Raw genomic sequence first — 25,817 nt, 5'->3', positions numbered from 1 at the left:
ACCATAGCCTTGACTAGACGGACCTTTGTTGGCAAAGTAATGTCTCTGCTTTTCAATATGCTATCTAGGTATTTTCATACATTTAAAAATGATCCTCATGGTAAGCCTAGTTACTATTTGTCATTCTACTAAAGATATTATATAATTATTGACTATATTACCCTACACTGTACATTTCATACCCATGACTCATTTATTTTGTAACTGGAAGTTTATACATCTTAATCTCTCTCACCTCAATCTCTCCTCTTCCCACCTGGTAGCCAAATTCTTTAACGCACAGGTTCCCTTTCCCTGAACCATGCTAAGCAAAATATTCCTAGATAAAAACCAGCCTTCATATATTCATAATGGAGTTTTTCATAAAGTAAAAAATGTGAAACAACAAAGTGACAACAACAAAAAAAATTAGGTACATTTTGATACAATCATTAGATCTGTTATCATGAGGCTTAAAACTGTTGTTTAATAGTAACCGTATATAGAAAAGTATTGTCTTCATGATTTCAATATATTTCACTCTGTATGGGAACATTCTGGGAGGAAACTCACAGAAGCACTAACAGTGGTTGTCTGCCCTACTGAAGAGGCAGGAGAATGAAATGTAGTCAGGAACAGGAGATCTGAGTCCAAACTGCCTGGGCTTAACTCCCAGCTCTGCCACTTCAGTGACTGTTTAACTTTGATATGGAAGAGCTATTGAAATTGGACATGTTTTAAGTTCACTGTGATTAAATTTCTCTGTGAGTAAATTGGTGGTAAATTAGTACATAATTCCTGGGAATTTTTCTGAGGATTAAATATACTAATACAGGCCAGGAAAGGAAGGAGAAGGAAATGGCAACCGACTCCGGTATCCTTGCCTGGAAAACCCCATGGACAGAGGAACCTGGCAAGCTCAGTCTGTGGGGTCTCAAAAGAGTTGGATACTACTTAGTGACTAAATACAGGTAAGCACTTAACAGCAATGTTTAGCAAATAGTAAGACCTCAATAAGCATCAGCTATTTGCTGTTTAAATGGCAAAGCAAATAAAGGCAGGGTTTTGCCTGGACTTTTCTACCTTTTCCCAATCAACTTTTCTATATCAAACATGTTACTGTTATACTGAGGGAAAGCAATGAATATTTTTCTGAATGTCTTGAAAACTGGGTCAGCTGGATTTTCTAGTAAACATAGATTCAGCTCATAATTGAGATATCATAGATTCAGCTCATGATTGGGATATCACAGTATATAATCAGATGGATACTTCATTGCTGCTGGAATCCGAGAATTGAAATTGGAAGTTACAGTAACAACTGAAATGAACTTTGTGTCTCATTTTATAAGAAGTTAGGATGGCTCAGTTTCCTTAAAGGAAAGATTGCTTCCTTTGGAAAAACTTGTGTCTACACAGTATTCACTTCCCCAACCTTTAGCCTCTAGACTACTCAGTACTTCTCTATAACTCACATGTTTTAGTAATAACAGGGCAAAATTTTTTAAAATATTTATAATAATGAAATAAGCACATTTCAGGGGACAAGGGTTAGCAAACACCCTCTTCCGACAACAGAAGAGAAGACTCTACACATGGACATCACCAGATAGCCAACACCAAAATCAGATTGATTATATTCTTTGCAGCCAAAGATGGAAAAGCTCTATACAGTCAGCAAAAACAAGACCAGGAGTTGACTGTGGCTCAGATCATGAACTCCCTATTGTCAAATTCAGACTTGAAGAAAGTAGGGAAAACCACTAGACCATTCAGGTATGACCTAAATCAAATCCCTTACGATTGTACAGTGGAAGTGAGAAATAGATTTATGGGACTAGATCTGATAGACAGAGTGCCTGATGAACTATGGACGGAGGTTCGTAACATTGTACAGGAGACAGAGATCAAGACCATGCCCAAGAAAAAGAATTGCAAAAAAGCAAAATGGCTGTCTGACGAGGCCTTACAAAAGCTGTGAAAAGAAGAGAAGCGAAAAGCAAAGGAGAGAAGGAAAGATATACCCGTTTGAATGTAGAGTTCCAAAGAATAGCAAGGAGAGATAAGAAAGCCTTCCTCAGTGATCAGTGCAAAGAAATAGAGGAAAACTAGAAAGACTAGAGGTCTCTTCAAGAAAATTAGAGATACCAAGGGAACATTTCATGCAAAGATGGGCTCGATAAAGGACAGAAATGGCATGGACCTAACAGAAGCAGAAGATATTAAGAAGAGGTGGCAAGAATACACAGAAGAACTGTACAAAAAAGACCTTCACAATCCAGATAATCACCATGGTGTGATCACTCACCTAGAGCCACACATCCTGCAATGCAAAGTCAAGTGGGCCTTAGGAAGCATCACTATGAACAAAGCTAGTGGAGGTGATGGAATCCCAGCTGAACTATTTCAAATCCTGAGAGATGATGCTGTGAAAGTGCTGCACTCAATATGCCAGCAAATATGGAAAACTCAGCAGTGGCCACAGGACTGGAGAATTGCACTCATCTCACACGCTAGTAAAGTCATGCTCAAAATTCTCCAAACCAGGCTTTAGCAATACGTGAACCATGAACTTCCAGATGTTCAAGCTGGTTTTAGAAAAGGCAGAGGAACCAGAGATCAAATTGCCAACATCATCAAAAAAGCAAGAGAGTTCCAGAAATACATCTATTTCTACTTTATTGACTATGCCAAAGCCTTTGACTGTGTGGAGCACAATGAACTGTGAAAAATTCTGAAAGAGATGGGAATACCAGACCACCTAACCTGCCTCTTGAGAAATCTGTATGCAAGTCAGGAAGCAACAGTTAGAACTGGACATGGAACAACAGACTGGTTCCAAACAGGAAAATGAGCATGTCAAGGCTGTATGTTGTCACCCTGCTTATTTAACTTCTATGCAGAGTACATCATGAGAAACACTGGGCTGGAAGAAGCACAAGCTGAAATCAAGATTGCTGGGAGAAATATCAATCACCTCAGATATGCAGATGACACCACCCTTATGGCAGAAAGTGAAGAGGAACTAAAAAGCCTCTTGATGAAAGTGAAAGAGGAAAGTGAAAAAACAGGCTTAAAACTCAGCATTCAGAAAACTAAGATCATGGCATCTGGTCCCATCACTTCATGGCAAATATATGGGGCAACAGTGGAAACAGTGTCAGACTTTATTTTGGGGGGCTCCAAAATCACTGCAGGTGGTAACTACAGCCATGAAATTGAAAGATGCTTGCTCCTTGGAAAAAAAGCTATGACCAACCTAGACAGCATATTAAAAAGCAGAAACATTACTTTGCCAACAAAGGTCTGTCTAGTCAAGGCTATGGCTTTTGCAGTAGTCATGTATGGATGTGAACGTTGGACTATAAAGAAAGCTGAGTGCCGACGAATTGATGCCTTTGAACTGTGGTGTTGGCGAAGACTCTTAAAGTCCCTTGGACTGCAAGGAGATCCAACCAGTCCATCCTAGAGGAGATCAGTCTTGGGTGTTCATTGGAAGGACTGATGTTGAAGCTGAAACTCCAATCCTTTGGCCACCTGATGCGAAGAGCTGACTCATTTGAAAAGACCCTGATGCTGGGAAAGATTGAAGGCGGGGGCAGAACAGGACGACAGAGGGTGATATGGTTGGATGGCATCACTGACTCAATGGACATGGGTTTGGGTGAACTCCGGGAGTTGGTGGTGGACAGGGAGGCCTGGCGTGCCGTGGTCTATGGGGTCTCGAAGTTAGACACGATTGAGTGACTGAACTAAACTGAACTGAGGTGGAGTCTGGAAAGTTAATTAGCGAAAGGGGAGAGGGAGTGAATTTATTTGCTACATTTGTTAATTTCTAAACATTTCCAATGGTATCATGCATAATTTGATTTGCATATAAATTATTAAATATTTTAAAATTCTATTTATTTTTGGCTCTGCTGGGTCTTCATTGCTTCGCTTGACTTTCTCTAGTTGTGGCAAGCAGGGGTTACACTCTGGTTGCAGAGTGCATGCTTCTCATTGCAGAGCACAGGCTCTTGGGTGTGCGGGCTTCAGTAGATGATCTCATGGACCTTAAAGTGTGGGCTCAGTAGGTGTGGTATACAGGCTTAGGGGCCCCTCAGCATGTGGAATCTTCCTGGACCAGGGATTGAACCATGTCCCCTGCATTGGCAGACAGATTCTTAACCACCAGAGCACCACAGAGTACTTCATTTTGATATTTTTTAAAGTTCCAGGAGCAGAGTCAAATTAAGGGGAAAATTGCTTTCTCTCTCTCCTATTATCCCCTAAGTTTTTCAGGGAAGATTTTTGGAAAAAGTGGTAATTTTGAAATCCTCTCTGGCCAGCAACTAGCAAGTCCAGGATAGTTGCCAAGGCAATATCAGGACCACGTAGACAGAAAGTGTGGGGTGTAGATAGGGGGATGATGAAACTGGATTCACAGTGTGAGCAAGAGGAGTTTTTTTTTTTAATTGTAAAAAATAAAATTACACTACCCTTTATAAATGGTTATGCCAGCGGTTCTAACATCTGTTGTTACAAAGGAACGTGAATATAATAAGCCTTTTCCTCCTGTATTGCCTTGTGTATGGGAACATCCTTTGTTTCCTAGATATGCCCCAGTCTTTATAACTTTGTCCTGGGCCATGTCAAAATTGGTTGCAAGGTAGACAGAAATTTTTCATTGGCTAAGACCAGGAACATTTTTTTCTCTAACTTCTATTTGAAGCCCTGAATTCTGCCAGACCCTTTGAGATTATGGTTGAAAAGGCAGGCAACACCCCTTGCAGCAAAGCAGCACAAATATTTGCTGCTTAAATAAATCGATTCTTGTTAGACAGGCATGATCACCAGCCAAATTCTTGCATAGTTTTCTAGGCTTGTTACACTTTGAAGAAAGACTCAACTTTTCTTCCTTGTTTTTCTTTTTCCTTCAGGTACAATCCTTGGATTTACCCTCCGACCATACAGAATGAGCTACCGGGAAGTCAAGTACTTCTCTTTTCCTGGGGAGCTACTGATGAGGATGCTACAGATGCTGGTGTTACCACTCATCATCTCCAGTCTTGTCACAGGTACCCTATGCAGTTTTGTTTTGTTTTTTTCATGTGTGCTTATTGCCAAAGATCGCTTAGAAAAACAAACGCTTTAGGTTTCTGCTGGATGCATGCTCTGTTCTAGAAAATAAAAGTCCCTTCAAAATGATGGAAAGGAGGCTTCAGTAATGCATGAATGATTATAACTTTCGTATTTTACCAATCACAAGAGGAAACGGATTTGAACCGCCATGTAATCTGGTCTGCCTCACTACGAAAGAGGCACCCTGCTAGACACTACACCACCAGCCTTCTCTGCCCACAGCGATGTAGTTGACAACAGCGTACAACAGGTCTGTTTTCTCACCCTCTTATCCCACCCAGATAACATCTGGTTGGACAGCCTATTAGCTATTGATGCAAGAATGCTTGTTCTCAGAGCCACCACGACTTGAGCGGGAGCCTTCTTGGAAGCCTCATCAAGAGGTAATGCCCACGACACACTCACCAACTCTCCTGCCACCAACACTGTATCTTTTCCTGGTGAACCCGCATGACTTCTCCATTGTCCCCCACCCCCGTTGCCTTTTACGCTGGTGGGAGAATGGGGAGGGGGTGGGAGATTTCCCCATCCAGACACTTTGTCAGTTGACACTTGGATTGTTGAGGCGTGGAAGCTTGGCAGGATAGGATTCTTATTCTCTATGAACGCGAAATAACGATTTACGCCTGCGTGGGAAACGGTTTAAGAGTACGTGTGATTGGTGAACACGAACAGAGCTAAAAGTTTCAGAAAAATGTTTCTGTACGTTCCTCCCTGCCCACTGTTCTCTTTCCCCACAGCACATCTCTGACTTGGAGAAGGAATATCCGTAGACACTACCCCCAGCAGGATGGTTTCTGGGTTTGTAGCTCAAGCCCAGACCTCAGGTATTACTAGCCCTGTTTTCTTTTCCGTCCTTGGCTTACTGTCCACGCTTAGGCAGATCATTCTGTGAGCTGGCTCTCAGCATCTTTTCACCTCCCAGGGAGTTCGCAAGGATGTTTATAATCTCCTTTCAAGATCTCTGTGTAAAAAGACCTTCATAGAACAACTCAAAAGTCTTGAGGCAAGATTCTGACTGCTTCATACCTTGGAGGGCTGGCCATTACTTGGAACAGAAACTACGTCAGTTTCTTTTTTTTTTTTCCCAATGCCTTGCAGATCTCTGCCGGCTTCCACTCGCCCAGGTCTTCAAACAAGTGATTGCATGTACATAAAGCTCCCATTGGAGGATGAGTTGCCCATAAAACAGTCATGTAGACAGGATGATTTGGAGTACTTGTTTTTGAAATTGGTCTGGCCCATTGCTGACCAGAGGTAATTAATCATAGCCGGCCACGATTCTTAGCAGAGAAGCTACATTCATACTGAGGTGAGGGCACGTCCTCATTATGCATTTGCTGCCATTTTTCTGGGAAGCAAGTTCTTGCAGCAAGCACTCAGAGGACAGAACTCATATCCACCATTTGGTTTAGTGGAACAGAGCGTCCCTTCCCACCACCCTATGGCTAGAGTCTGAATTGAGTACCTGCAGTTTTCCTGGATGCAAACTGAGGGTCCTGTGTTCCTTTATGCTCTCTCTTCAATGGTGAGGCCAGTATTTAGAGATTTCTGCTTTCTGATAATTGTGCTTTAAAAAAACACCCCACTGTGTTACCCTTTATAAGAGGAGAGCCCTTGTTCAGTACAACTAGAGAAAATATTAGTTCCCTTTAGCAAGCTTTTGAAGTAGAACTCCCTAGTGTTTTCTCATACTTACTACATCAACTTTGTTGCAGGAATAAGAACTTTGGTTGAGTAATTTTTCAGGGGAAAAACAACAACACTATGAGGCAGTCCCTCTGCTTGGTTAAAAAGAAACTGTGTGTAAACCTTGGAGAAATTATCAACATTTATGATACTGGTGTTAAAGAGAAAGGAATTTTAAACTTTGAACAACCAGTATAAAATGAACCTTAAAAGGTAACTTAATTGCAAGTTGGGGATGCCACCACTTGGGACCATTAAAAAAATCTCAGTTCTTTTCTAGGACTGTTAAGGCAAGGGACATAATTACGTTTGCTAAAGATCTTTTCAAGGTGTTAGTCTCAAAGGAATAATTTCTAAGCTACATGATAATTTAGATACTTATGATCAATTGGAATGAATGATAGATTCAATAAGAATTTCTTTCATGATTCGAAGTGCTGTGATTCTAAACCAAAGCAGCATGTAATCCAGTGTAAATAAGGAGGTCCCCTTTGGGGACTTTTGCAAATTACACGTACACAAGAGGATCTCTGTGTGTGTTGGGAAGCATTGCTGGAGAATGTGTTGGGAAGCATTACTGGAGAATGTGTTGGGAGAGGACAAAGTGAGGGCCCAATATTTGAAAATGGAAAAGCAAGCTCAAATGCCTCCAGTGACCAAGCAGGTGAGGGATCTTCATATATGAAGCTCTCCTTTCAGGTTCCTTCTTGTTTTCCTACTTGATAGAGTCATGGATACAGGGAAATATTTCTCTTCAATGGGAGAAGTAGCAGGGATGAGTGTGATAATAAATAGAAAGCGACTGCAGAACAGTGTAAACAAAGGAAGGAAAGGAGGTGATTATGACCTGAAAACTATCAACTCCATCCAGTTGTTGCCATGTGTCAATAAGGGCCAAATCTTCCAATTTTTCAAAAGAATCCAGAAATCCAAAAATTGATAAGAACCTAGATTTTTTTTTAAATTCATTTATTTTTGGCTGTGCTGGGTCTTTACTGCTCTGCACAGGCTTTCTTTACTTGAAGTGAGCAGGCTTCTCATTGCAATGGCTTCTCTTGTTGCAAAGCACAGGCTCTAGAGCTGTGGCACACAGGCTTAGTTGCTCCACAGCATGTGGGATCTTCCTGGACCAGGGATTGAACCCATGTCTCTTGCAGGGACAGGCACATTCTTAACCACTGGGTCACTAGGGAAGTACAGAAGCTAGATATTTTTAAACATTGACGTAGGTAACAGAACAAAACAGTGCAAGCCAAACAAAGCACATCTGCAGGCTCAGTCCAACACTTAGGCTACCAACACTGGGACTCAGGTTTCAGTGTCGGTGCTATTAATTATAAGAACGCACTGATAGACTTGTGCATGCATCAGCCTATCGCCGAGTTTCATATGTTGCCTTATTGCACTGTTGGCAGTTCCTTGTCAAAGCTTAACTTAACATGGAATCAGCTACTGAACGCCACTAAACAAGCAACTTTTGGAAAATCTCTCCATCTTCTGTGTTATAAGTGTGTTGTGTCCTGGCCATGCTGGCCTTTTCGGCCCCCATTGGGAACGCGAGAACTCAGCACTTTTTAAGTTCAAAAGTCAGTCCCAGGGTCTGTGCAGACAGAACTTGGAATGCATGAAACCCTTACTGCATTGCCTGCATTTTGTTTTAGGAGGTTCTGTGTGTTGTTTTTTCTTTAATTAGTTAATTAATATATTTTAGGCTGTGCTGGGTGGTCGTTGCTGCACCGGCTTTTCTCTAGTTGTGGAGAAACCTCGGGTGCAGTGTGCAGGTTTCTCCTTGTTGTGGGTTCTCTTGTGGAGCACGGGCTCTAGGGTGCATGAGCTTCCGTGGTTTCAGCAGGTGGGCTCAGAGTTGCAGCAGGTGGGCTCAATAGCTGCAGTTCCTGGGCCCTAGAGCTCAGGCTCAGTGGCTGTGGCTCACGGGCTCTGGAGTGCACGGGCTTCAGCGGTTGTGTACGCAGTTTCTAGAACACTGGGTTGATAGTTGTGGCCCATGAGCTTAGTTGCTCCACGGCCTGTGGGATCTTCCCGGAGCAGGGATCCAACCTGCAACTCCTGCACCTGCAGGCAGATTCTTGACCAGTGAGCCACCAGAGAAGCCTGGTTCTGTATGTTTTTAATCACATGTAAAGTCTGAGTGAACTCCGGGAGTTGGTGATGGACAGGGAGGCCTGGCATGCTACAATTCATGGGGTCGCAAAGAGTCAGACACGACTGAGTGACTGAACTGAACTGAACTGAAACTCTGAGAAATTTAAGCTAGATTTTCACACTTGGAACTTCCCTCTTGGTGAATTGTGGCACTAGAGACCCTGTAAGTCATGTTCTCCTTTTCTCAAATTTGAAATTTCAATCCTTCCGAACATCCTTGGTATGTATTAGCATTCCAGAACCTGCCAGAGAGAAGCAGGGAGAAAGCCTAACGGCTAGATTTGTACTCAAGTACCTATTTTTTTGAACAAAAGGAATACATCTGTGCCAACATACCACACAATAAAATGGGGAGTTGGCACCAATTTCTATTGATTTGGTCAAGATAGACAGCCAGACTGGATATTTCATGCCAGAAACATGAGTTGGTTTGACTGACTTAACCCTGATTAAATTCACTAGATAATAGTTAAACTCCATTTCAGGTTGCTCTGTGTAGATATAGCTAGCACCTCACCTCCTCCTTACTTTGGATTCTTTTCAGAAAACTAGTGCTTTCTTTTCTCATTCTGAGTGTGCATTCCTGCTCAATCTCTTACCCTGCAAGAAATCTTCTGTGTCTCCCGTTTTCTGGAAGAGGAAAGCATCCCTTTTGACAAATGATCTTCCAAATCTGTAGACCTGTGAATTCAGTGAAATATAGGACTTCAGTATAGGTGAAGCCAACAAGCTCCATTCAGCAAAGGGCTCCCTTACTTGAGAAAACAGAAGTAGAGACAGTGAATGGTGAACCTCAAAATATGGCCCCTTATTGTCAAAGACAAGACAGCTACAAGAAGAACGATCTAAAGTTTTGTCATTTCTTTTAACACAAGAGGGCAAGCAATGAGCTAGACTATTCTTGGTTCTTGGACATATGAAGGTTTTGTGAAGGTCTTGCAAAAATGAAAGCCAAAACACATAAGAAAAATTTACTATTTTAAGTGATACATTGTCGTGGCTGAGGGGTATCACTGAGGCCTTGATGAAATACTCCAGGTGCTTATGTACAAGAAAAGGGAGTGTAGATTTCTTTTCCTTTTTCCCCTACACATACATTTCATTGAAGAAGGAAATATATCTGTCTGTGGTGGGGAGGAGTGTCCTTGAGCCTTCTTTTCATTCTCTGTAAACTGAGTTCATTCATGGTGTCTGTGTCATGGATCTGTTCTGAGGATTTATGCTTGGCACACAGTTCAGTTCAGTTCAGCTCGGTTGTGTCCCACTCTTTGTGACCCCATGGACTGCAGCACGCCAGGCCTCCCTGTTCATCACCAACTCCTGGAGTTCACCCAAACCCATGTCCATTGAGTCAGTGATGCCATCCAACCACCTCATCCTCTGTCGTTCCCTTCTCCTCCCACCTTCAATCTTTCCCAGCATCAGGGTCTTTTCAAATGAGTCAGTTCTTCGCATCAGGTGGCCAAAGGATTGGAGTTTCAGCTTCAACATCAGTCCTTCCAATGAATATTTAGGACTGATTTCCTTTAGGATGGACTGGTTGGATCTCCTTGCAGTCCAAGGGACTCTCAAGAGTCTTCTCCAACACCACAGTTCAAAAGCATCAATTCTTCGGTGCTCAGCTTTCTTTATAGTCCAACTCTCACATCCATACATGTCTACTGGAAAAGCCATAGCCTTGACTAGACGGGCCTTTGTTGGCAAAGTAATGTCTCTGCTTTTTAATGTGCTGTCTAGGTTGTACATGCTCAGTTACTGGTAGCTACTGGTGGTAAGGATAGCAGCAGTAAGAGCTGTCCTGGTCCACACAGTATGAGTGAAAATTCTAGAACAAGAAGAGAGCGCTTCAGCTCAGGGGCATGTAACTAAGCCTTCAGATTCCTTACATTTTATTTGTCTGTTGTCTTCACAGTGATCATTTTCCTATTAAAGGTTGATTAAAGAAACCATGAAGTTAATCGAGTAGCAACTGGGAGCCAGGGAGAATTCCTTCCTCTCCACTGGAAGGGACTGGTTTCTGCCCTGCAATGTGGGATGGGATGACCTTACTACGGCTGCATCATTCTAAATATTATCATTGGTTATACAACTGCCCAGTCCTTTCTGAGCAACGAGGCCCCAGTGTGCAGTCTACTTGCTGCTTATATGCCACAAGCGGAGCCTTCCTGGCTAATCAAAAATTGGACAAGTGGAGTCTGTCTCGACACAATGCTTGGCAGCCTAGAAACAAGCCACCCAGAAAGCAACTTTGGTCCAGTTCATTTAAAGCCAGCAGGTTGGCCCCACTTCATTTTCTCTCTAGATCTGTTGACAAACATGGGGAGGGAGGCTGAATTACATCCACAGAGACAGAGAGATTGTAAGATATAATAGGAAGACCCACCTGAGGGCTGAAAAGATCACCTGGCTTTTTTTTTTTTTTTTGCATCCTGTAGAAAGGAAATCTGGGAAACTAAATACTCTTTATTTATTTTTAGTGGATTTGGGTTTTGTTAAAAGGTAGACCAAATTATTTAAGTCTAGCTGTCCCAGAAAATATCTACCTTTCCATCACAAATAATTTCATTCAATAAGCACTTGAATTTTTTTTTTCATGTACCAGACACTTTTCTAGGACATGAGGATGACACAGAACTTCCCTGGCAGTCCAGTGGCTAAGCCTCTCACTTCCACTGCAGGGGGTACAGGTTCGATTCCTGGTCGCCGAAGTAGGATCCCAAATGCTTCAAGGCACAGCCAAAAAAAAAATTTTTTTTTTTAAATGAGGAAGACAAAACCCCTGACTTAAGGAGTTCAGAGTCTGGTGGGAGACTTGCAGTGGCAGTGTCATGGATGGGGACAGTGACCCAGGGAGGAAGAGCCCAGGGAGGGACAAAGAGGCCAACTGTACTCCCCAGGTTTCGGGCTCCCTAGTCAGGAAGCAACTCTACTAGCAGAGAAGAAGCTGTTTAGGTTGTTATTCCTACATTTGGCTCACCATTAAACACTGCAAGAGCTGGAGGTTGGGCCCTGGGCAGCTCCCAGCAAAAGTAACCCTGGGATGTGTGGCCTCACAGAGGGAAGAGGCGCCTGACGGGGTTTCAGCCACAGCATCTCCCTCTGGGAGCAGAGCCTCTCGGCTCTCAGTGGGGGGCACAGGAGATTAGGTCCCTCTGAGCTGGACGGCAGGGAGAGGACTTGCTGTGCAGTCCAGCACCCAGAGTGGCAGCCCCCTGCCCTGCATCTTGGAAGGCGGCCTGCAGCCGCTGCCTGAGAGTTTTGTGCATCCATAGTCCAAGCTTAAGTTGAACTTGTCTCCTGTGAGGTCCAGGGAGAAATAGAGGATGACAGTTTGGACAGTGTCAGGAAAGCGCTTGAGCACAGCCTCGAATTTTTCTGCCAGTTCTTCTCAGGTGCCCGGTCCTCCTAGGCCCTTCACCAACCTGTTTGCCTTCCACGTCCCCTTGTGTTCCCAGAGTTGAGCCCAGTGTTCCAGGTGTCACATGACCAGGTCAGGGCAGTCACCAGACCCAGTCCTCTGCTCATACTGACTGGGGTGGGGTCAGCTGTCATCAGTGGCAACAGACCCCTGGCTCAGAGGAGTTCAGCCTATGGTCACCTAACCCCTCAGAAACGAAGTTTGTGGAGAAGTTTTTGTGGTAAAAAATCGAACAGTTCTTGAAAAATTATAAGCCCCAGGCTCAAAGCTTTCCTAGAAAGTTTAGGCTTCTATGACTTGGGAATTCTTCTCTGTGAAATTTCAGCAGCTTCAAGGTAGGTAGCCTACAGTTTTGATCAGTTCCGGCTTGTAAGACACTTTTGAAAGTTTCTTTAATAAAATTTAAAAAAAAAAAGATTTAAAGCTTCTTTCAAAGTTAAATTAGATGGCTGGATGGCATCACTCACTCGATGGACGTGAGTGAGTTTGAGTGAACTCCGGGAGTTGGTGACGGACAGGGAGGCCTGGCATGCTGCAATTCATGGGGTCGCAAAGAGTCAGACACGACTGAGCGACTGAACTGAACTGAACTGAACTGATTCTCTAAGAAAAATAAGATCCCCAAACCCCGCCCCCCCCCCGCCCCCCCTGCCACACCCCCCCCCCCCCCCCCCCCCCCCCCCCGGCTTATGTTACCAATCTGGTAATTTCTTTCAAACCACTCTGAAACTGCAGGTCTGTGGGCGGTGCTGAAAACAGATGCTTTTAGTCTGCTGATATGATAATGGTTTTCAATAGAGCAAGGATGAATCCTGACTGGAGATTTGTGCTTGAGGACACACACACAGACAACCAGTTTATTAACTTTGATTTGAATGGATTTCTGCTAAGAAAACTGCTTACCTTGAAAGTAACTGGGAAAACTGCCTTCAGTTATAAATTATGCATGTCCCATAAAGCCAAGTAAAAAGGTGCTGGAGTATCTGCCAGCAGAAAGAAACAGAGATAGAGACAGAAAGAGAAAAGTTTCTATAGCTGGATAAGGCTTTCTGTGACAATGTCATGGATTGTATGTCTTCAGGGGATAGTACCTCTTCTCTTTGTTCAGTGTTTAGTGGATATTTCATGATAAGCAGAAAGAAGGCTTTTGGGGGTGATGATATTTTCTGCTGAAGGATGGATCTGCTGGAATGATCCAGCCAATTTTGAACCTGTGTAAAATCTAGCTTCCCGAGTCTTGTATTTGTGCAAATTTGTTTCTCTAGGCAAGATAAACTTCTTTTTAGCTTCTACACGGAAGATCTTTACAAAAACCCCAGATGGAAGCCAGTTTACTACCCATGAGTGCAACCTGTTTTGCTAGCCCAGCAACATCTACATTTTCAGTTAATACTGCTTTCAGATGTCCGTTTCCTGGACTCCCATGTATGGGGAAATAGGTTTTGCTGTCTTTGTGTTTAATTTGTTAAACAATTACTTGAGTTTTCATCTGAGTTTTTCTCGGAGGGAAGAAACTTCCCCTAAATTACCATGGGGGTTTCCTCTCACAGGGCGCTGGATGAAGGGAGGCCAGAGTCTGAGCTCTGTGATGCTGGGGGCAAGTAAACAAGTCAGAAGAAGCTCTTGGCTAGCCATTTAGAAAGAGTTTTAGAAGGAAGAGCAAGGTGGCAAGATGACTGCAGACTTCCTAGATTCAGCCTGTTGAAATGACATTTATATTACCAGGACTTGTCAGTGCAGTTGAGGGAGAATATAAATATATACATACCCAAAATCTTGTCTATAGTACCCTTAGATCCCCTCCCCCACCTATACGCCTTCCCACCATTGGATTATTTTGAAGCAAATACCAGATTCTTCGTTATGTTTCTAAAAGCAAAGAACACATAAGACAGGAATGGTATTTTAAGATAATTTTAACTTGTTTCATGTTTCCTTAATGTCCTACCCTGCCACCCCCGCACACACACACACCAAGAGCTGTCCGTCACTTTAAAAAATTGTTGCCAACCAAGTTCTTTCCTTTTGTGGTACAAACTTCTCTACCATTGCTTTACAGTAATTACCAAAATCTGCTTCCTGAGAGCATGATACATCTCTGGTATAAGATAATGCAATAAAATGTTGATGCTATGAAATTTGGGGACACAATTTTTCATTGTAGCACAATACAAGTATGTGTGTGCACACATAACTTTGTGTGTTTTGTCCAAAGCTCTTCCAACTCTGAAAAGTACTATGGTCTGACTGTTGCCTCAACTCTTTGTAATTTACAACTTTTCCAGAATTTCTTTCTGTACTTTATGGTATCTCACATAGATTATTTCTTGTTAAGCTATCATTTGAACGCATTGTTCTCAAAGGAATTTGTGCTAAGAGCTGAAGTTTCAATTATTTTAGAACTAACTTTCCTAAAGAATATCGCAAAATTTTCCTGAGTTGGTGTATACCATAAAATCCTTAATATCAGCATACCTTACCTACACACTAAGTATTTTGGAGTTTGGGAAAGAATGAATACATATATATGTATGGCTGAGTTGTTTTGCTGTGTACCTGAAATTATCACAACATTATTAATTGTCTGTACTCCAATATAAAATAGAGGTTTTTTTCAAAAATAAGATAGAAACATTAATAGCTTCTATACTAGAATCTTGTAACTTTTATACTAGAATCTTGCCTTCTTTTTTTTATTTTAGAATAGAATTTGGTAGTCTTATCTTGGGACCTATGCTTAATGACGTATCTGAAAGCATTCCTTCGGCATACTTAGGCTTAAAGCCAGGCATTAATGTAGTAGTTCTTAAACATATTTAAGAATAACAAACTGGAAACTCATAACACTCTCATGGATATATTCAAAATGCTTACATATTGAATGATGTAGGAATACATTTACTGTAAGAAAATATGACTCTTATGCAGTATAGGAACAAAACTATAAGCATATTTCCACGAATAGTATAAGCTATTAAACGAAAGCATGATTGACAGTTGCAAAGTTTGTAATATCATTTAGGTATGCATAATTTTTAACTCCTTTTTCTGCTAGCATTCACCTAAGTAGAGGCAAGAAATACTGAAGAAAAATTTATAGTGAAAAAATCAAAAGAATTCGATCTACTGATTTTATTCATTTTTTTTTCCCCTCTGAATTGGGCATGTGGCATCATTATTTGATCTTAGCAGAAAACAGATGTTTTATGGGAAAGTGACTGACGTCACTATATAATTTCCCATTAAATAAACATCTGAACACTAAATTTACAACTAGCAAGTGAGGTCAAGTGCCTGAAAAGTGCTGTATACACCACAGAAGCACATTTTCCATCTGTGAAGATGGATGTGTAGCAGTGTGTATCAGTCTTTCAACTGCTAGAAACATCCTAGTTGCCAAACTTTGCCTCTATCACTACTTTCCGTTGTTCTTTGGAATGATAGAAGCCTATTTTACAATAGAAAGAGAGAGGTTTTTATTTACATGACGTTCCTAAAATTATTTCTTGGTATTGGTAGACTTAGCTTTATTTTATTTCAAAGTGGTTTTTATTTTTTTAACAGTTTTGCTGAAATGTAACTCACACACATACAATTTACCCCTATTGTGTGTAATTCAGTGGTTTTTAGTGTATTCATGAGGTTGTGCACCCATCATCACATTAAAATTTTAGAACATTATTATTACCCCCTGAAAAAAAACCCACACTCCCTAGCCATCACCCCCTAGTTACTCCATTTCTCCAGCCCTAAGCAAACACCAAACTATTTCCTTTCTCTATGCATCTATCTATCCTGGACATTCCATATAAATGGATATATGGTCCTTTGTTACTAGTTCTTTCAGAGTTCATCCTTGTTGCTATGCATGTTAGTGTTTCATTCCCCTTTATGGTCAAATGATATTTTCTGAACATCCCATACTTTATTTATCCATTCATTACTTGGTAGACTTCGGGGATTTTGTCTGTTACAGGCAGGGTGCTCTTATGAATAATGCTGCTGTAAACTTTCCTGGGCCTATGTTTTCATTTCTCTTGGGTATATACCTCAGAGTGGAACTCCTGGGACATATGATAACTCTCCTTAAAACTTTGGAAGAACTGCCAGACTGTTCTGTGCTATTTGTGCCATCTTACATCCCCACCAGCTGCATGGTGGGGTTCCAGTTTGTCTATATTCTTGCCAACACTAACCATGTCTTTTTTGGTCTGTTGGGGTTTTTGTTGTTGTTGTTTAACTTTTACCTATAAAAGATGTATGTTTTAGCTAAAACTTTTGAAGTCATAAAAGTCTCTGAATTATAACTGAATTTTCCATTTCAAAAAAGATAAAGTTCAAATATTACATCTTTGGTTGTACTAAAATAATTGTTGAAATCCTTTAAAATGTATGTGGACTCATCAATTACGACTTTTTGTTTGTATTAATTTTTTTATAGTGAATACAAATCAACTTAACTAAAAGAATAAGACAGGTGACACAGCAATGTGACTATACTTAACACCACTAAACTGTACATTTAAAAATAGTTAAGGTGGTAAATTTTATGTTATATGATCTTTAACACAAACATTTTTTAAAATAAGGTAGATGTAATTTTTTTCCGGTTTTTATTTTTAATTGGAGGATAACTGCTTTACAATATTGTATTGGTTTCTGCCGTACATAAACATGAATCAGCCATAGGTGTACATATGTCCTCTCCCTCTTGAACCTCCCTGTAACCTTCCACTCCAAAAATATGATTTTTTAAGTTAGTTGTTTGAAGCATAGTTGCTTTATAATGTCGTGTTCGTTTCTATTGTATAGCAAAAATGAATCAGTCATACAAGATGTGCTATGTTAATGTTCTTTTGAAAGAAACATTATAAATATTGTCTAAATATTCTAAATATTTGGTTTCTTATTAATCTAATCTACCACAGCTAGAGTTTTTACTCACAGCTTTCAAAGGACATCATAAACTGCTTTAATCAGATAGCTTTCTCCCTGCGCCTGGATTTACATTTGGAAATCGCAGTATAGATGCTTGGGTTATCCAGAATGTTAAAATCTCTCCAAACTGAGACATTCTTCAACGGCCCCTGTGGTTTCCCTGAGGTGGTTGGGGGTGAGGGTGGGGGTGGAGGAAGAGACAGGCTAAAGCCAGACAGAGATCCTCTGGATTCCTCCAAGGAATGTAGATGCTAAGACTGGAGTGCTGATACAAATCTCACTGGTATGAAGTGGTTTTTATGAGCTGCTTCAGTGGCCTGGTACATCTTAATTTACAGAATGCCCCCCATTGCTGAAAGTTCTGTTCAGATCTTTTACAATACTATTGAATTATGTATTCATTCTAATTCTTTGCATGATGAGCTATAATTCCAAGTCAGTTGTTTTCAGCTCAGAAGGAAAGGGTTTGCTTCCTTAGGTGTTTGCACTTGCGGAATTTAAGAAGAACCCCCTTAGTTCCATTCTTTTAGGAATCTTTCCCTTTAAAGCATGCATAAGACCTCCAATCCAGGGACTTCCCTGGTGGTCCAGTGGCTAAGACACCGTGCTCCTAATGCTGAGGACCAGGGTTTGGTTCCTGGTCAGAGAACTAGATCCCACATGCTGCAACTAAGACCTGGCTCAGCCAAATAAAGAAATATTAAAAAAAAAAAAAAAAGACCTCCAACCCAAATTTTGAGCTGTGTCTTTGCAGAATGGCTTCTGTTGCCTTTCGACCATCAGTAAGCAAAAGTGAAGCCTGCCAACTGACCATTCTCAATAATTTGGGGATTGTTTCATTCAGCTACCATCTCATTTATTGAATTGCCAGGAACGAGCTTTACCTCTGTTTGATGAGCTAGTTATGGTACTGGTTATTGCTCATTTTTATGCCTGAATAGAATTATAGCCCAAGCTATTTCTTGCATTGATGGTGATACACTCTTATAGATGTATAAGTAATGTGCAGGATAATTACAAATTATTCTTTTGCGTTTTATTAAAGAAAACCTTAAAGACTGGTGTCAGTGAAATATAAGCCACTGACCACCCGTTAAAGAAACAAAGCTATATTGTTAAGGGAAAACTAAAGTCTGTTGGGTCTTTTGAAGTTGATGTCTCAGAGGGCGACATTGGTGCTGCTGCCAGAGACAGGATGGATTATTGGTCTGACCAAGGGAAGTCTGGAATTTTAAAGAACACTGATAGAGTATTACATGGACTATCCTTGATAACAAGGGCTGGCTTTTGTTTCACTAACAGTTGGTTTCCTCTGTTTATTTTGCTGTTTCAGATTATCCTTTCTGTGTTGAAATCCACACAAGGGCCATGAGATTAAAACCCTCAAAAAATAAACAAAATATCCCAAGCTCTTTGGAAATCTAAATGTTAGACATTGTTTAGTCATGTCTGCCCCCTCTGTGGTTAGACAAACTGCACTCTGGTATGTGTCGGCTTCATTCTGCAGCCCTGTGATTTGCTTTTGGTGGCTCTGGGCCAGTGTCCTCTCCAAGTGCAAGCTGCATGAAGGCAGACAGTGCGTCTCCCTTCTGATTAAGCTTTGCAGCCAAGCTCCCCCACAGGTGCCACACTGGCCCAGCATTGTGCATCTGTGTGTACACACTGACAGTGACAATTTAACCTCCCTGCTGGGAAATGGGTTTGGATATTAGAAGGAAAACAATTTGTGGTCTCATATTTGTGGTCTCTTAAAGGAGAATATTCCAAGTGCTTCTTAAGTCTTTGAAAACTTTCTATTTCAGTATGTCTATTTCAAGCATCCTCACAAATAATGCCCAAAGAGGTATTTTGGGGGGAGAGAAAAAGATTTCTTGACACTTTAAAGGTACAAAAGTTCTTGCCTTGGTGGAGTACAAATTTTGCTACGTGAAGGAAACAAAGGCATGGTTGGGAATTTAAATTTAAATTTTATATTACATCCATCCATGTTTATTGGGCTATTGGAGTGTAAGGGTCAGAGGTAGAATTGTTCACTTGGGATATTTTTTGTTGAAATCATTTCTGTCCACAACCCTGGGGTCACTAGCCAAAATATGTCTATCCTAGTAAAATATAGATTCCTTATGACACCGTATCATTATAAACTACACATTTGTGAGTGTTGCAATGGAGTTAAACTCTGCTTACTTACTTCATACACACAGGCGGTGCAGAGAACGTTTCATGATTCTGCATAACTAAGTTTTAGGTTTTCATTTGTTTTCTTTAATTACCCCCACTGGAAATATGTGGTTCTTCTTTTGTATGCACCAAGTAAGATTCTAATTTGACCATTTTCCTCTTAAAATACTTTGTGAGTCCTGTGAGTACTCAACTAACACTCACTGTTAACCAACTTCTATTCTCAGTCACATGCCTGTCATAATGCAATTTATTAAAAGGACTTGAATGAAATAATTTAATTATTTTCAATATACAAAAGGCAAAATTAGCTGCCATGAATTTCTCTGGAGCAAAGCATACTTGATCCTTCCAAATAAGTATTCGGTCTTGACATTCAATCAAGATACACTCAAATTCAAATATATCTTTTGTTAAGTGGAATATTACCTTTGGCATTCAAAGTGATTCCAAAGTTTGCTCAGGAAAGAGAAAGAGAGAGAAATCAAATGTATTAAAGGAATTTAATCAGTTTTACTTGGGCACATTATTCCTGCCAATCTACTCACTGGCTTACTTACACCAAAGATAAGATAGAATCTGCGATTCTTCCATGGAAAGAGATTTTTGTCAATATTAGAGAAAGTCAGATTTTGGTCAGATTTTTACTGAAAGGCTATTTCCTTAAATATCCAGCCTGCAATCATCCATTTTATTTTATTTTTACAACTGAAAACAGTTTTTGAGAAAAGGTAGCAGCAGTTCCAACAGTTATTATACTTTAAAAGAGCTCAGTTTCTTTTATGGCAATTTATCACAGTAACTTCCTGGGCTTTTTGTTCCTTGTTTTTAATTTATCCCAACTTTTATGTGGAGGAGGCTAAAATGGGTTTGGGGTGCTGAGAGTTTATAAGGAGCATTCTCCATGTTTTTATGTGATCACTTAGAATTTTAATTAAGACTTTAATCAGCCTTAAATTTGCCATTTGACTTTTTTTTTTTTTGAGGACCAAGCACATAAACATGCAAGAAACTGTATTTTATTCTGCTAAATACCTTTCAGTTATTAATTTTTTTTTAATGTTTTCACTGTCTCAATGTTGAAAGGAAATTTTTTAAGGTTTACATGTTTGATTATTTTATCTATAGTCAGGACTGTACCACTCAAAGCAACAAACTCAGTTTTCAAAATTTTAACTTGGAGACTTTTCAAGGAAGTTTGAGATTTGTGTCAAGAAATCATTTTTTTGTTTTATAACTGATGACTAATGTAAGTTGGAACACTGTTCTTAAATCAGATCTACTGTTTTTGCCACATAGTTCATCAGATCTTTGGACAAGTTCCAAAGGCATTCTGTACCACACTTCATACTGTCTCCTCTGTGTCGTTTGAGAGTTTGGCTCCTACAACCTTCGATTGCCCTTGGGAGGTATTTATGGCTTTGATGGGCTATGTTCACAGTCACAGGGTTCTTGTAGATAAACTTCTTGGCCTTCCTGTGACACCGAGCTACTGATCCCAGCTTCCCAAGTGCAAAGTCAAAGTCCACTTTCAAACGGTGCAGCCTCACCAGACGGTGCAGCCTCATCAGACGAGGGGCTTGGAAAGAAGCAGCCGCCCTGGGTGACCGATCTTTAGACACAGTGAATCTCTCTGGTTTTCTTTCTCTCCACAGACATTGTGAAAAGATTCAATAGAGAGAAGTGCAGGACTTGATCTCTCTGGACTCTAACTGCATTAATGACCTGTGGTTCAAGAGTTATTAAGATTTCAGTAGAAGAAAAAATATGAAAACAGAAGCCTTTTTAGAAAACACTACAGATAACATGTTTTTTTGTTTTTTGTTTTTTAGATAACATGTTTTTGTTTTGGGTTTTTTTTTTTGCTACATATAATGAACAGCCCTAATTGTACAGTATAGTTATTATATTCCTTGTTATGTTGAATTATGAAAGTTGAATAATTCACAGTCCATCCTAGCTGAATACATTTATCTGATTGGCTCATGGCTAAAAGATTCTCTGAGGTTTTCATTTTCTCTATTGTGAAAAATGGACAGTTGGTTTAAATTCCTATGCTTCTCAAAGAAAAAACACAGTCCTAACTTGGTTGACAAAATCGAGATAGAAAAGCATCATAAAGAGCAAGGCTCTGGCCTTTCTGCAGCTTATTTATTTGTCTGTAAAGATGAAAGGCATTCCTATCTCTTGCAGGAACTTCATTCCAACAAATTGGTTCTAGAACAATTCTTGACTGTGTTGAATGATCAAGGTAGACTTCACTTTGAAAAAATACCCAAAAAGGAAGTCCAGATCAGTGGTTCTCGAAATTTTTCCAGTCCCAGCTTCCTTGAGAGAGAAAAATCACTCTTCTTGGTAATTAATAATAGCTAATATAATCTCTTAGTCTTTGTTTTCTTGGTATGGGGAGAACAGAAGGAGCCTTGTACACTTGTATTGTTTAAAAGGACTCTAAAAGACACATGCTCTGATTTTCCCCACTCCCCAACTGTTGAGGGTGATATGCCTGCACTATTGAGAATAAGTATGTGTTTTCCAAAAATAATAAATTATAAATGATTCACCATGGATTGCTACAGTGCATTTAAAGTTTGACTCAAGCTTTTGGGAACATCGATTTTGCTGTCAGGATTAAATTGCTGGGCAGATGTGAAAGTCGAGTTTGGGAATGTCAGTCACCTTACAGTTTTTATTTGGAATATCCATCTCTTAGTGAAGAAAAGACATAATAGGTCTTATAGATATGCAATTATGAACTCTTAACCAAATTGGTAGTAATTCAAAGTGGTTCCCATGGAACATGAATGTCAGATTCCCATGTAACATGACCTCAAGGTCATGGCAAAATTCTAGTATCTGATAATCTATTATGCCTTTTCTTCAACTGTTCTAAGATTTGTGAATCATCTTGAGACAGATAAGTAGCCAGGAGTAAACCATGACTTCTTTTTCCCCTTGGGAATACTATTTGCCACCATCCCCCCTTTCCTTGTTGAAGGTTAACTGACTTGGAAGATAGTTGAATATTATCATTTTGTTTTTAACTAAATTGTACAACATGCCGTGATGACCTCAAGCTAATTTCATAGTGGTTGTTAAAGTCATTCTCAGGGTTGAGAAAGGATTGCAAATACCTGCCTCAAATTCTACTTCATTGATAAGTTTTTGAAGAGTGTTAGTATTCTCTCACGGAGAAGGTGATGGCACTCCACCCCAGTACTCTTGCCTGGAAAATCCCATGGATGGAGGAGCTCGGTGGGCTGCAATCCATGGGGTCGCAAAGAGTAGGACATGACTGAGCAACTTCCCTTTCACTTTCTCTTAGTGAAGAGGCAGGCGGGGAAAATAGATTCACTATTGGAGAAACTCTTCCACTGTTTCTACCCTAACCTCCAGCTCTGGAATGACAATGAAAATCATCTTTCCTGGATACAGGCTAGGGACTTTCTATAGTCTGAGGGAAAGTCTGGCTTCTGTGGGAGTCATGTATGCCTAAAAAAAGGAAAATTAGTTTCCCTAAACATAACTATTCCCTAAACAAACAAAATTCAAAATGCCAGGCTGAATGAAGTGCAAGCTGGAATCAAGATTGCAGGAAGAAATATCAATAACCTCAGATATGCAGATGAAACCACCCTTATGACAGAAAGCAAAGAGGAACTAAAGAGCCTCGTGATGAAAATCAAAGAGGAGATTGATGGACGTGAATCTGAGTGAAGTCCGGGAGTTGGTGATGGACAGGGAGGCCTGGCATGCTGCAATTCACAGGGTCGCAAAGAGTTGGACACGACTGAGCGACTGAACTGAACTGAACTGAACTGAAAAGCTGGCTTAAAACTCAACATTCAAAAAACTAAGATCATGGCTTCTGGGACCATTACTTCATGGCAAATAGATGGGGAAACAATGGAAACAGTGAAAGATTTTTTCTTGGCCTCCAAAATCACTGCAGATGGTGACTGCAACCATGAAGTTAAAAGACATTTGCTCCTTGGAAGAAAAGCTATGATCAACCTAGACAGCATATTAAAAAGCAGAGACATTACTTTGCTGACAAAGGTCTGTCTAGTCAAAGCTAGGAGAAGGAAATGGCAACCCACTCCAGTATTCTTGCCTGGAGAATCTCAGGGATGGAGGAGCCTGGTGGGCTGCGGTCTGTGGGGTCGCACAGAGTCAGACAAAACTGAAGTGACTTACTAGCAACAGCAGCAGTCAAAGCTATGGTTTTTCCAGTAGACATGTATGGATGTGAGAGTTGGACCATAAAGAAAAGCTGAGCGCCAAAGAATTGATGCTTTTGAACTGTGGTGTTGGAGAAATCTCTTGAGAGTCCCTTGGACTGCGAGCAGATCCAACCAGTCCTTCCTAAAGGAAATCAGTCCTGACTATTCATTGGAAGGACTGATGCTGAAGCTGAAGCTCCAATACTTTGGCTACCTGATGTGAATAACTACCTCATTGGAAAAGACCCTGATGCTGGGAAGGATTGAAGGCAGGAGAAGGGGATGACAGAGGATGAGATGGTTGGATGGCATCACCTACTCAATGGACATGAGTTGAGCAAGCTCCAGGAGTTGGTGATGGACAGGGAAGCCTTTTGTGCTGTAGTCCATGAGGTCACAAAGAGTTAGACGTGACTGAGCAAGTGAGCTGAACTGAACTGAAACATAACTATAATGCTCATTATCATTTGTTTAAAAATTAACAATAATCTCTCAATATCATCCAGTCAGTTTCCAAAAAAAAAAAATCCCCATTTCTTTTCTCCCTCCCTTTTTACAGTGTGTTAGTTTGAGTCAAGCCAGATTGTTTTGTTTTGCGTATCTTTTAAACCTTGTAATCTACAGGTTCTTTCTCTTTCTCTCTCTTTCCCACTCTTTTCTTTCGCAGTTTGTTTGTTGAAGAGACCAGATTGTTTGTCATGTAAAATCAGTTTTCCATACTCTGGATTTTGCTGATTACATCTCCCTGGTGTTGTTTAACATCTTCCTCTGTCCATCAGACCATAGTTTTTTGGTCAAGAGAGTCACAGATAGATACAACCAGAAGTCTGTATTGGAAAGAGAACTTGAAGAACCTGAGTAACCACAGCTTTCAGGAACTGGTAAAACTCAGTTGGCCAAAGGCTCTTGAGTTAGGCCACCACTGACATGTGATTGCTACTTCTTTTCTTTTTTTGTCACGTTTATTTATCTGGTCACACTGGGTCATAGTTGTGTTACACAGTATCTTCGTGCTCCTAAGTCACGTCAGTCGTGTCCGACTCTGTGCGACCCCATAGACTAGGCCCCCTGAATTGGGAGTACAGAGTCTTATTCTTAGACCATCAGGGAAGTCCTGATTGTTAATTCTACAGACTCGCAAAGATTCTTCTTTTATTTCCAGATGGAAGATAGCTATTGGATGTGTTCCCAGGTGTGTGCAAACTAGAATTATCTGCAAAACAAACTTACAGACACAGTAAAAACTTCATAATTCTGAGCCTGGTTCACTGCCTGAGAAGGACCTGCTGGTCCCTTTTAAGTTACTAAGGTTTTACAGAGCTGGTTCATTATTATGAAGATGGTGAGGGCAGGTAGAATAAATGTATTCCTGGTGAAAGAATGTAAACATGGAGGAGAAATCAGCTATTTTAGATATAGAAAGAGTACAAAACTATTGAAAGTTTGCTGTTGTTTTAAAATCAAAGGAAATGTAGACAGTAGGGGATAAATCAGAAACTTCACCTCCTCTCCTGCTCCTCCCCCCATGCCCAGACTTGTTGATTCCACCTCCTTAACTCGGACTTCTCACTGTGGACACCCCTCCACCAAGTCCAAGCTACGCCAGCTCAATCCTAAACTACAGCTTCAACACCATCGCCAGCCTCTCTGCCTTCCCTCACACTCCCCATGGAGACTTGCCCTTTTCTGACCCGATTTTTTACATGAAGGCAGTATGATCTTGCTATAATTCCCCACACTGCTTTTGAAATAAAGGTCAGAATGTAAGCATGTCTTCTATGATTCCTGCTTATCTCTTTCCATCTCATTTCTCACTGACTTTCCCCTACCATGTCTGCCTGGAAGCTTTATCTGAAAGCTCTCCTTAACCTCTGATCTTACTTTGGATGTCATTTCCTCCAAGAAATCTTTCCTACCCTTCCTGTGTCATCAAGTGGCCCCACTGTCATTTTTCCACCTCCTCCAGCCAACTGTAAGTTTCTGGGAAGCATAAGATCATTTTGTTTAACACTACATCCCTGAAGGGGGCTGGCAACAATTGTGTTTGTTTTTTTTTTTTTTTTTGAGATCCCAGGGAATCTTCAGTGATTTTAGAAAAAGAC

General features: G+C 40.7%; 1 protein-coding gene across 2 annotated transcripts in view; it reads left to right on the top strand.

Moving 5' to 3' along the window:
• Window positions 1-25,817, top strand: part of SLC1A3 (solute carrier family 1 member 3) — an 80,658-nt gene that overhangs the window by 20,301 nt on the left and 34,540 nt on the right. The window contains exon 3 of one of the 2 annotated variants that reach the window (XM_005694788.3): window positions 4,902-5,039. In XM_005694788.3, the coding sequence (XP_005694845.2) occupies window positions 4,902-5,039 (138 nt within the window). Of the gene's footprint in view, window positions 1-4,901; window positions 5,040-5,399; window positions 5,487-25,817 lie in introns of those variants that run through there. The other variant, XM_018065700.1, reaches the window with a different exon arrangement.

This window comes from Capra hircus, chromosome 20, assembly GCF_001704415.2.
Source record: "Capra hircus breed San Clemente chromosome 20, ASM170441v1, whole genome shotgun sequence".
NCBI classification, from domain to species: domain Eukaryota; kingdom Metazoa; phylum Chordata; class Mammalia; order Artiodactyla; family Bovidae; genus Capra; species Capra hircus.
The sequence above is the reverse complement of the archived record's forward strand: the minus strand, read 5'-3'. Positions and strand labels throughout refer to the sequence as shown.